General features: G+C 37.3%; 1 protein-coding gene across 6 annotated transcripts in view; it reads right to left on the bottom strand.

The window, feature by feature from the left end:
- Positions 1 to 13,570, bottom strand: part of tcf4 (transcription factor 4) — a 193,028-nt gene that overhangs the window by 61,091 nt on the left and 118,367 nt on the right. For all 6 annotated transcript variants that reach the window (XM_078794196.1, XM_078794197.1, XM_078794199.1 and 3 more), the window contains 2 exons: positions 9,619 to 9,745; positions 8,299 to 8,348 (listed from right to left, as the gene is read on the bottom strand). In XM_078794196.1, the coding sequence (XP_078650322.1) occupies positions 8,299 to 8,348; positions 9,619 to 9,745 (177 nt within the window). The remainder of the gene's footprint in view (positions 1 to 8,298; positions 8,349 to 9,618; positions 9,746 to 13,570) is intronic.

The following is a 13,570-nucleotide window of genomic DNA, read 5'->3' as shown; positions in this document are numbered from 1 at the left end:
GTGCCCAACCACAAATAGAGTTTCACTGACTCACGGGTGCCCGACCAAAAATAGAGTTTCACTGACTCACGGGTGCTCGATGAAGACTCAAGTGTCACTGACTCACTGATGATCAACAAAATGTAAGTTTAATGACTCACGAGAGTTTCTCTGACTGATACTCAACAAAAAATTGAGTTTCACTGACTCACGGGTGCTTGATGAAGATTCGAGTGACTCAACAAAGCTAAAGTTCAAGGACTCATGGGTATTTGACAAGATAAGACTTGCGTTTCACTGACTCACGAGTACTCAACGAAGAATGTGGTTTCACTGATTTGCGGGTATGTGGAGGGATTATCTTTATTATAGAGCATTGTTTTTGAAATGTGCTATTTTAAGGTTATCGGATTAAATCTGTGAAGAAATATAAAGTGTACATTTCTACATGGTTGATTATTTTTGTATCACTCAAGCTCAAAATTGTGCCGGGCTCAAAAAGTTTCATTGCAGAGACATTTGAACAAGCAGTTAGAGATGTAAACATCATCAACCGCTTAACAAGTGCTGCAAATGATCTCTCACATGTCCCCCCCCCCACCCCCCCTTCGTCAAAAACAGCTTTCGACAGCTTGTCATGTTAAGATCACGGAGCAATTAGCTGTCAGCATGCAACACTCTCTGAATACTTGTTGGTGTTGTGCACGAGATAACTGACTGAGAACTGATCATCAAGATAATCATCTGAAAAGCAGAGAACAATGCTTTCCAATGAAGCATGAGGATGACAGTGTTGATTATTCATTATGTTCAGTCTATGGGGGCTTTACATTGTTGCTTCCTGTAAACTGAAGTATCAGGTTGATAACGGTGCATTCAAGTGCATGTGCTGCCTGAAACTGCGGCATGAGGCCTTCATTCCGCATGTGTGTAGGAGGGAGAGGTCTGTTTAGATGACAGATGTCCTCACAAGGACACAAAACATCCACAGGCTGAGTTTAAACCCAAACGGCTAGAGCATTCTTGGGATTTAACCAGTGGTGTCCAAACTGGGGCCCCAGGGCCGAGGTGGTATATTATAATTGGCCTGCAGCACATTCGAAATATATAATTTACTCAGGACAAATCAGCGGTAATTTGACAAGAATGAAGTCAAAATATGAGAAGAACATTGACAAAAAGTCCTAATTTTTATGAGAATATTGTCACAATATTAAGAGGGATAATAATAATTTTAGTTGCATAAGGTTGAAATAATAAAGAAAATTAGGTTGCAGAAAAAGTTATAAAGTTATGAGAATAAAGTGAAAATATTCATGGAAAAAATATAATTATATGAAGAAAATTTCCAAATAAATTTTAACTTTAAAAAATAACAGCAGAAAAAAACAGCTGTAACTGTACAAGAATGAAGTTGTGATAATAAGAGAAAAAAGTCATATTCTATCATGAAAAAAAATTATTATTATATTATATTATCATATATTATATGATTATATATTATTATTATTGCATTTAAATATTAAAGAAAATATTTTTATATTATATTATATATTATTATTATTATTATTATATTTTTTAAATATTATTTTATTTCAATTATTTTTTGAGAAACAAACTGAATATGAAGTAGGGGGAAATATTTAAAGTCAGACTATTACAAGAAGAACATTTGCAAATATATGAAAATATTTTTTTCTTGCCACAGCTATGTATGTTGTTTACATTGTTGGGCATTATAGCACAAGAAAACAAGTTAATATGAGCTAGCTAACAATGCACATAATTGGGATACACATATTTCGACTATGAAGCCCTGTAAAAAAACCTCTACAAACGTTGTACATATGTGTATACATGCTGTGATCATGCATTAACGCGTATACTAATGATAACATGTAATAGTTGCAGTGTCTTGCCGTATTTTGATGATTTAAAACACTACAGAAGGATGTGCAAAATTCCAAAAAATAAGTGCAGTTCCCCTTTAAGTAAACAAAAATTTTACTAAAAATTAATCCAATACTTATAAGTGAAGAAAAACAACATCAACAACATCATATTCACTTCCACAAATCCACACATTTGCATGGTTATCAATGACTGATATGGTGATCCACCATATTTCAATTTCTTCTGGGACGGTGGAGGGTCCACCAGCCCTGGGCCGTTAGCTACTGGTCATGTTTTTGTAATCCATCCTTGGCAAGCACACTTAACCTTTACAAGGCTCAATACATAAGTAATCCAATGTCTGCTACATAGATAAATGGGAACTGCAAATAGAAAAAGAAAAAAAACAAACCCTATCAGCGAAGCAAGACACAAAGCTGAGGACACAAAGGTAACAAAGTCTGGTTCTGAGAGGTAATGAAGTTAGTTTGATGACTATTCTATATTATTGTACCTACTGACCTTACAGCATCCACAATTATGCAAACGTGGTGCATAATTACCTTACATTGCATGTAGATTAAACTATATGATATATGAAATGCAGTCCACTCACTGTTTTATTCATCTATTATGTAATTCATGTTTGAATATGGCTTATTCACAGTAAAAAAAAACACATATGGAAGAAAATGTTGCATCCTTTTGCCTATTTTAAGCATTTTCAAGCATAAAAATAAAACCAAAATATAATACATTCAGAAAGACCTCATTCAAAGAATACTCACTAGGTGTCAGTAATGTTACTGTAATGATCAGTGGGACACACAAGCACCAGACCTGATCTCCGAAACAGCAGGTTTTTATTGCATGAGCATGAGTCTTATTTATGTCTTAAATGACTTATTTTCTCGTCTTATTTCTCCTATACAGATGGATGGATGGATGGATGGATGAATGGATGGATGGATAGATAGATGCCAACGAAATGTCGTTGCCTGGCTCCCGTATAATAATAAATAATAATGTGGAGAATAAATAGATGACATCAAATATGAACAATGTACAGCGTAAACAGTAATTTGCACAAATAATTAAAATAATTTAGAATAAATAATACATAATTTTATAATATAATGTAAAATAAAAATAAAAATAAAAATAAAAATAAAAATAAAAATAAAAATAAAAATAAAAATAAAAATAAAAATAAAAATAAAAATAAAAATAAAAATAAAAATAAAAATAAAAATAAAAATAATATATTGGGTAATATGAATGCAGAGGTTAGACTATGGATCAGTATCGGACGATTAACATGAATCAGCATATGCATATCGATCACAGCATACAGCCCATAACGATCGTCCCCTGGCCACTTTTGTGCAGACACCCCATTTTTTTTATTGTGAATATTTACCAATTTTTTGCACCCCCTGGCAGTCAAGGGACCTTTGGAACTGTCCTGACTCCACTCCCTTGTACAGCACCCCTAACCAATAGCACTCAACACAAAAAAACTGAAAAATTACAGTTAATCTATGTGATGGGTATTGGTATCGGCCAATTTAACCCATGGATGATTACTGTCAGAATTGGCAGCATAAAACCTTGGCAACTATAGGGGTGTAGAGGGCTGGAATTATGTTCATAGACATATTTAGGAGGTTGTAGGCTGTTGGATCTGCTTAAAAAGGTTTTTTATTAAGTACAAGATAATTTTATTTATAAATAAGGGACACTACATTGTGGAAGTTGAAATAATTAAAAGTAATAAGTGCAGGCTACACTGATATTAAAATGATCAAGAAACGTTTCCTAAACTTATTGTTTGTGTTTCTTTTAGTATTTTTGACGCATATATAATTTACTTACTTAGTTGCTATTTTAGATCCACAAATGTTGACTTTACAGCACATCCATGTTGAATTTAGTGGGATATTCATAGTTAAAAAGTAGTTATTACAAAAAATGCTTACTATTAGATCCTGTTCCAAACCCTTTTGAGTCATTACAGTCTGCAATGCCAGTGATTGCCTGAAGGGGGCAGGATGGCTCACTGAAAAAAAGATTCCCTGCACCCCTCCCCACTCGATCTGCCCCCCCCACCCCCCACCCCCCACCTCTGGACCACTGGCTCTCCTACTGTGTCTTCTGCAAGACCTGGCTTAATTGAATTAACGCTACTTTAAACAAAACCACATCTAAGAGACAGAGAAACACACAGAGACAGAGAGTGAGAGACACAGACAGAAAGAGAGAGAGAGAGATGGGGGGGGGGGGAGAGAGAGAGAGCAAGAGGCAGACCAGAGCTGGTCACCGAGATCACTGAGTGGAATTAAAGTGATCAGGGATTAAAAACTATTATACGTATTTTGGGATCTAGTCTCTAAATGAATCTATCCCTGGAAAAAAAACATCTAAAATCCTCTAAGTGTCATTTTAAAGCAGACATTTAAACAATTTCCATATGGGAATATCTAGAGTGACATTAAAATATTAAAAATATGCATATGGGGATAAGTGTGACCTTTTACCTCAGGTTTATCTTTCACTATGTCACATTTGTTTTGGATTCCATGGCTGTTGTATATTATACTGTATATGACATTACAGTACATGTCATGTGTGTTGTTTTTTTTTTTTGGGGGGGGGGTAAAAATCTATATATTATATATATAGGTGTCCTGTACATTCATATTCATTCATTCATTCATTCATTCATTTTCTACCGCTTTTCCTCACGAGGGTTGCGGGGGGTGCTGGAGCCTATCCCAGCTGTCTTCAGGCAAGAGGCGGGGTACACCCAGGACTGGTGGCCAGCCAATCACAGGGCACATATAGACAAACAACCATTCACACTAACATTCACACCTATGGACAATTTGGAGTCGCCAATTAACCTAGCATGTTTTTGGAATGTGGGAGGAAACCGGAGTACCCGGAGAAAACCCACGCATGCACGGGGAGAACATGCAAACTCCACACAGTGATGGCCGAGGGTGGAATTGAACCCTGGTCTCCTAGCTGTGAGGTCTGCGCGATAACCACTGCTAGCTCATTAGCAACCATTGTCCATAGGTGAATATAGGTGAATGTGAGTGTGAATGGTTGTTTGTCTATATGTGCCCTGTGATTGGCTGATGACCAGTCCAGGGTGTACCCTGCCTCTCGCCCAAAGACAGCTGGGATAGGCTCCAGCACCCCCACGACCCTCGTGAAAATGAATGAATGAATGAATGAAAAAAAACATGGAAGTTAATATCAATATCAAATGTACCTTTAGTTGTACCAGGCATTAAAATGAATCAATAAACTAAGAAGGGTGCTACCAAGCTAGCTCGTTAGCCTACAATTTACTCATTCTAAAATCATTCTGAAAAAAAAGATTTTCAAACAGAATCAGGAAGAAAGACAAAGCAAGAAGCCAAATAAAGTACCACTTCCACACACAATGGGAGGAGAAACTTTTTTTTTCACTGTCATGTCGGACATTCCAATGGCTGATTCCATGTAAGGTAATGTCTCATCAATGTAACATTTCTGACACCTAGTACTACATACAGAATACCTTGGAATAATAATAGTCGGGATAAGCATGAACAATATGCATGTTCATGCTAAAAAATCTCCTGTTACTTACAAGTCATCTTGTCTTATGAACCGTATTCAAAAATTAAAGTTGCCTCAGATGGTTAAATATGTGTTTTATCATATTTTGAGTTGAAAATACACAGAAATGTTGAGTATTTTGAGAGAATTACAAGCAAAGTGCACGTATGTCTTACGTTAGGCAACACTACAGGGTTGCAAAATACTTTAAAGTAATAATATCACATAGATGTTAATTTCTTCTGTTCTGTTATTGACTTTTTATGAATGACTGATGGGTATTTTGCGGGCTAATCTAGATTTAAACCTTGTTTCGTTGTTGTATGGTACTTTTCCGTGGCGCTCAGCTTTGAACGCCCTCGGAGCAGCACAGTGAGAAAGCGTGACACACATCCCGCTAATGTTAGTTAACTGATGCCTAATTTCCTTTTGATTACAAAGACATCCCACGCTCTCCTCTCGTGTGAGATTTAATTGTTTCTCAAAGTAAATCATTGACTCAGCAAACCAAATTTGACAAACAACAACAAACTTGAAGGGTAGGGAATAAAGAAGAAGAAGAAATTCAATACAAACGGCAACGCCCGTCGCCTTAAGTGGATGCGAAACAACCCACATCAGATTGTGATCAAGTCAGGCTTGTGCAGGAATATTTTAATCAATACAGACCATATATGAATGAGTGCAATGTATGTGTTTGGTAATTATGTGTAAATGTTCTGTTTTGTAGTTGTGTGCGGTAGTAAAACTGTGTACAACTACAACTACAAACAAAAATGTGAACAAAAAGCATTATTTTCCACATTTGGTGACATGAGGAATATGTCGACCAACATTGATGATGACGGTGTGGCCGTATGCTAACGAGGCAGCTAACGATGCCTGTGCTATCTATCCGATATCTACTCCTATCTACACACGCCTATGGTTTCAACACTTTGATGCCCAGTTCCGAGCTTGAGTTGGTTGACTTAAATGGGTTTGACTTTGCACCATAACATAAGAAAGAGTCAGTAAACTAAATAATGGTCAGTTTTTTATGGACTATGGTTTATATTTAATTATTTATTTTTTAATGTTTTTTGGCCTTATGCATTATTTTAGCTGTTTGAAGATGAACTATATCAGCAAGTTGAAGTATTTGTGATTTTAGAAATAAGGAGTTAGTATGTTCTCTGTAGGCGGCATTATGAATTATCCTTACTGACCTTTTTTTGCAGTACATTTAGACAGTGGAGATTGCTTTTATAGTTATTAGCCCATATATTTTGTCTGTACTCCCTCCATATTTGTCCATATTAAAGACATTTCCTCATTTGGAACAGACTTAAGTCATCAACTAAAAGTTCCAGCGAGGCTCAAATGGGATGTGTTCCGTGGAAACTGCATTTAGATACCCCTGCCTTAGGACAGGGGTCGGCAATCATTACTATCAAAATTTTACCCCCCACGCTCACAAAAGGAAAATAGACTGGAGCTGCAAAACATATTTTAAAAACAATATCTTATAAACTTTTGAAAGCTTGAATCTTAATCTGACCAGTTTTTAACAGCAGAATAAACAAACAACAAATTGTTGTTTCTCGCCACACGTGAAGCATAAATTAAAGGCATTTGTCCATGCAGAATTCATTCATTGATTCATTTTCTACCCCTTAGCCTCACAAGGGTCACCGGGGTGCTGGAGCCTATCCCAGCTGTCTTCAGGCGAGAGGCGGGGTACACCCTGGACTGGTCGCCAGCCAATCACAGGGCACATATAGACAAACAACCATTCACACTCACATTCATACCTATGGGCAATTTGGAGTCGCCAATTAACCTAGCATGTTTTTGGAATGTGGGAGGAAACCGGAGTACCCGGAGAAAACCCACGCATGCACGGGGAGAACATGCAAACTCCACACAGAGATGGCCGAGGGTGGAATTGAACCACTCTTATATGATGTACTAGTATATGTAGAAACATAACGTGGCCACACCGCCTAATCTTGACAGCTATGAAATAATAACAATAAGTAGAGTGCATACTAAGGGTATTATTATTCATGTTAGTACAGTATATGGCAGCAGGATACAGCATTGTTTGCTTATGCACGTAAAGCTTGTGCAGGCACTGTTACTGCATAAAAAAAAATGTGGGAATGCAAAACAATATATTAGGTGTTCTACTATGTCTTACCAAATGTGTATTAGCTGAAACCTTGGCAAGAATAACTTAGCTCCCGACAAGCTTGGTGATATAAACAATAAACAATAGAAATATCCTCATTTTCTAATGTCAAGTTAGTCCAGTCAAAGTTAGGACATTCAAAGCCCAACAGCAAAAGCATCTGTAAAGCAAGCCATGCTTTCTCTCTGCTTACACACACACACACACACACACACACACACACAGATGACGCAGGCCCAAGTGGGGACCAAGTGGGCCGAGGTCACAGAAAGCCGGACTCCTGCCGAGCCAAATAGGCAGCTGACACAATGCGCATTCAGCAGTCGTTAAGTGATGATTAATGAGGTCAGCGTCGGAGAATAAAAATAACTCTACAAGCAAAAACGATGCAGATAAAAGAGCAAAAATCATCACAATGCATTTTCTGCATGATTTTCTGCCACATCACTAAAAAAAACTTTCATTAATCCATTAATTATAGTTATGCTTTCAACCCTAATGTTTACCTTTTTTAAGAGGGAAACATAACAAATAATAAAAAGCACCAATTCCCAAATAATTCCGCACTTTCTATCTCCTAAAAAAGAACCCGAAATCATAAATAAAGTTAACATGAGAATAGCAACAATGATATCACTTACTGAGGACGGCAAGCCTGGAGGGACCTTCCGTACTTTTTTGGGGTGAATTTCTGAAAAGGAAAAAAACAAACACACAATAAGCCAATAAATGAGGCTTTAACGGGCCCCACTATATTTCTTTTAAAGGCACGGTTTGATTTAAATTGAATCAATTTGGCAAAGAGGACCGCGCAAGGCCACATTTTACCAGCCCTTGTCCGCGTCCTAACAAAGACGGCAAACAAAGAGAACAAAATAAGATGCGAGAAATAAAAAAAAAAAAAAAAAGACTGACTACAAAAAGACGGGCTCGTTCCCCACCACTCTTCTTTTGCTTTGATAAAAGAAAGGAGGTTGTGTTCGTATTATTTTCTATTAGGACTGTCTTTTCTAGTGCCTCAAAGGGAGCGAGGGAGCAGTCCATTAACTGGGAAGGTGAGACTTTGATGGAAAAATGCTTTTTTGGAAATTGTCCCAGGATCATTTGTGTGTGTGTGTGTGTCCCATCAAGGCAAACATTACCAAGGCTACATTTGGCCATTATTACCCTGAATGTTTCCCCTTTTAAAACACGCCTATAGACAGAAAAATACACATGGTGGCCACACTGACACGCAATCACAGAATATTTGCTAAACAAGAAATAACAATAAAAGGGGGGGGGGGGGGGGAACCAGCAGGAATTGGGATCAGGTGAGAATGTTTGACCCAGAATAAATGTGAATGAAAGGGCTGAGGTAATTTACACACCATTTTACACAACATCTGAAGCAATATTTTTTGATTTTTTTGATTATGTCTCAAACTGCTAACACTGAAATAAAAAGGGAAAATAACATTTTTCGATTTAGGACAACAGGGCCGTCTCAAATCGATTCAAATAATAAAAATAAAATAACAAAAAAGGTGAAAAATTGTTCCTCATCGGAATTAAACGACTAACAAATTTGAAACGTGCCTAAAAAAGACAGAAGTTAATTTCTTGTGATTATATTTTCAATCATGAAAATAGTCAAAAAAATGAAAATTTTTTTTGGCAGCTGCCAATTGAGTGACTTAATATCATCCCAAGCGTTGCGTTCAAAGGCAACGGTTAAAACCTTTTCAAGGCAGATATACTGTATTTTAAATAAACCACTAGTATTGTAAATCATAAAATAACAAATCCTGGTAAATAATACGTCATTATAGCAAGTTGAAGGTAACCATAGCAACAGTAATGATGCCAATGAAGTGGGGAGTCCCATACTGAATTACCGGATGTGTCGTAAAAAAAAAAAAAAAAAGACTAAATGTGGCTATTGTGTAAGTATAATGCTAAGTACAATGCTCCCATCTCACCCATGGAGTCCATATGCAGTGGTCTCCTCCGTGGGTTGGTGCTGTAATGCTGGTAGTACTGACCGCCCGGCTTGGTGGGCGACGTGGCACCGGGACTCCCCAAAGCCATCTCACCGCCCAATATGGACTTGATTGGAAACATAGTAAGACACAAAGACAGAGAATGCTCATTAACATAAATTTGTATTTTTTTAAGAATGGGGTAAAAAAAATAAATTTTAGGTTCTAATGAAGACTGCAGTATGCGAAAAACACAGCGAACTCCGCGGAAGTAAACAAATTGCAGTAAGAAAAGGGAATAAATGCATTAAAAAAAATATGAAAATACTGCAATTTCTGCACAAAAAAGCCCTAATCTAACCTCAAAACCATCAGAACATGTGCAGGGCCAATTTTCCTGAAAAAACAATGAGTACATGCAAAATAATAATAAAAAAAATACAAAAAATACAAAAAATACAAAAAATACAAAAAATACAAAAAATACAAAAAATACAAAAATACAAAAAATACAAAAAATACAAAAAATACAAAAAATACAAATAACCAGAAATTAATACAAATAAAGACAGGTCAAATAACATGAGTAACATAAATGTTAATAATTACATGTTAATAATGACAAGTACACTGCTACTATTTCAAATAATAATAATTTTAAAATATATAGTAAAATGATATTAAAAACAATCTCAATATTAAAAAGTAACTATAATATAAAATACAAATAATAATATTAATAATAATAGAGACACAAATTGAATAATATGAATAAAGTCAACACTACATAAAAATACTAATGATATATAGGAAAAGACAAAGAAGAAGTGACAAAGTGCGTAAGAACAGCCGATGTTAAGATTTACGGTACCTCCGTGAACGCACCCTCATGCTGCTCAGTGCTGAGATTCTAACTTCTAACTCCTCTCCGCTGCTTCTTCCCTCCTCTAACGGTGACCCCGTTTCACAACTCAAACTTTGCAAACAGCTCTCACATTGTCTCGCTAATTAAGTTCAATCATTGAGCGGCAACAAGTGGCGTCTGGGCCGATCGGGAACGCAGCAAAGGATTGGATAAAAGGCAAGAATAGAAAGATGCATGGAGGAGACAGGCATAAAAAGTTAGCGAGGAGGAAAGAGGTGAATAAGGACCCCTACCCCTTCACCCCCTTTTCTTCTGTAAATAGAGTCTTCCACTACTCCGTTAAATTGTAGATTTTTTTTCTTCCCAGCTTTGTGGTTAAGTAATTAGTGTGCGGTGTGTATAAAGCTCAGGGTGGAGGTGGCGGTGGATGTTTTTCAGACTTATCTGAATTCTAATCAGCACATCCGTCCTCTCTGTGGCTGAAAACAAGAGTTAGTTTGGCGCTGGTGAGCCAAGGAAGGCTTTTCTCATGCTAAGCAGGGTCTAAGTAGGCCAATTACAGGGCCGGCCTCGGCCTCAGAGCCATTCTCCCGCTTAAAACAAAAGGGTCCTTGTCTTAAATAAAGTCAGTCTCACACACAAGAAGGAGTCAGACACAAAGGCACTGACGCACACACGCAAGCCACACAAACACCATCTCAATCAACCGTGCCGTGAGAGTGCGTGTCATCTGGGGGTAAAAAGGGGGTTCCCACTAAAACAAAAAAAGAGTCTCATTGATTGTGCTGCTTTTCTTTCTTTTCTTGCTTTTCTCCTCTTGTACTTGAGCACTGAGCCAGGCCAGACGGTCGCCCTGGCAACTAGACGAGCTGGAAGAGAGACAAAATACCCATCTGTCTGTCTGACTGTCTCTCTTTACCTGCTTCTGTCTCGACGCTCACCCTGTCGTGTCTCTGTGGACACCAGTGGGTTCAAGTTACGGCACAGTAACCTTTCAGGCAAAACGGGCAAAAAAAGTCATTATTTTTTTTACATTATGCTACACTAGTGTTTTGGTTAGGAGTTCGGAGGTGAGTTTTACCTTGGCGTGAGTTACGACCCCAACAGTAGGTCATGTTAGGGATTATTATGAGGATTCAAACCTGCAATAAAGCCTGTTGTCAAGTCTGGCGTGTCCCACCGAACATAAGAGTAACATTAGACGACCAGTGCAGAATACAACAATGCTTCTGAATATTTGTAGTTGAGTTCATTTAGACCAGGGGTCTCAAACTCAATTTACCGGGGGGGGGCACTGGAGCTAGGGTCTGGGCAAGGCTGGGCCGCATCAGGTTTACCAAAAAAAAAAACAAAAAAACAACGCATTTATTAAAAACAGAAAAATATACAAACTTTTTCAGTGCTTTGGTTCCGATTTTCTACAATAAAAGCTCTGATAAAACATTCCACTGTTCTCAAATATCTTAATTTTTATTTTTCTGCACAAAATAAGATGAAAAATAAATAAACAAATCAAGAATAAAGAAATCAATCAATCAGTAATAAATAAATATAATAATAATAATAATAAAACGGCAAATAATAAAAACTTAAGAAACCACATATAGTTGGTGGGTAGACAAATTATTTTTTTCAGATTAAAATGAACAAAGCATTATTAGAGCCCTGTAGACATGACAAAACACGACTATAGTCACATTTATACTCTTTTTATTTACAACATATTGCGCAACTGCAGGGTCTTGAGACACATGCTAACTCGCAAACTAGAGAGCTAGCGACCTAAACGGTAGCCTTCAAGTTATTTCCTTTAAACTTAAATAGCCAAAAACTTACCACTTCCACACGGATAGGGAGGATAACTATTAACAGTTATTTAACCTTTAACATGAACATTAATCAAACGTAATAATTTTTTCTGGGTACATGATACCATACAGCATCCATATCAAACTTGCGCGGGCCGCACTAACATTAAACTTTCATATCAAGGCGGGGGCCTCAAACTAGGGTCCTGTGGGCCACATTTGGCTGGATGCTGGAAAATGATTAATTTATGCAAAAAAAAAAAAGAAATTGGATGGTTTTCTTAAATATGCATATTTTGGATTCAGAATGCAGCCTTGAAACAGCGCAATTTATTATTTAATGATTTTTTCGTCTTCTTATGTTACTTTTTTCTTCTTTTTTTCCATTTTTAAAATTTTATAACCAATATCCTGTAATATTATAACTTTATTTCCATAACTTTTGGATTTTTTTTTTTTTAACTCACAGCTAGAAAACCCAAGTTCAATTCCATCCTCGGCCATCTCTGTGTGGAGTTTGCATGCTCTCCCCGTGCATGCGTGGGTTTTCTCCGGGTACTCCGGTTTCCTCCCACATTCCAAAAACATGCTAGGTTAATTGGCGACTCCAAATTGTCCATAGGTATGAATGTGAGTGTGAATGGTTGTTTGCCTATATGTGCCCTGTGATTGGCTGGCGACCAGTCCAGGGTGTACCCTGCCTCTCGCCCGAAGACAGCTGGGATAGGCTCCAGCACCCTTGTGAGGATAAGCGGTACAAAATGAATGAAATAACTTTATGTTCCAGAAAAATGCATTTTTTTGTCTCATTTTATTTATTATGACTTAATTCTCATAAAATTACAATTTTTTTTTCTTCTCTCTTAATAATATTATGACTCTATTCTTGTAAAAGTCACAGTGGACAGTCTTGCTTTACCGGCTCCTTCACTACTGTGCAAGTGCCTTTGAGCAAGGCAGGAAGGACCCCAAGCCAAAGACAGGATGAGAAAGCAGTGCTGTGATACCCGTGAAGGTCCAATCAAGTGGATCTAATGTCAAGCCTGATGCGGCCCACGACCGCTTAGGGCATTGGGATATTAATTTCCGTGCAGTTTTGGTATGGCAATGTATCATCAGGTCATCAGGTCGCCATCCATCCATATTAGGTCTTTTATTCCTGTACTTCAGTCGAATGTGCGTCCATTTTCCACCTCCAACACATTTTTAAGCAATCATCTTGTTTGACATGCAGACATCGGCAATGTTTAGCTGAGATTTGGGAGGTGCATTAGTGTAC

The sequence above is a fragment of the Doryrhamphus excisus genome, linkage group LG10 (assembly GCF_037039965.1).
Source record: "Doryrhamphus excisus strain RoL-2023G ecotype Guam linkage group LG10, RoL_Dexc_Guam_v1.1, whole genome shotgun sequence".
NCBI classification, from domain to species: domain Eukaryota; kingdom Metazoa; phylum Chordata; class Actinopteri; order Syngnathiformes; family Syngnathidae; genus Doryrhamphus; species Doryrhamphus excisus.
This window is presented reverse-complemented; position numbering and strand designations above follow the sequence as displayed.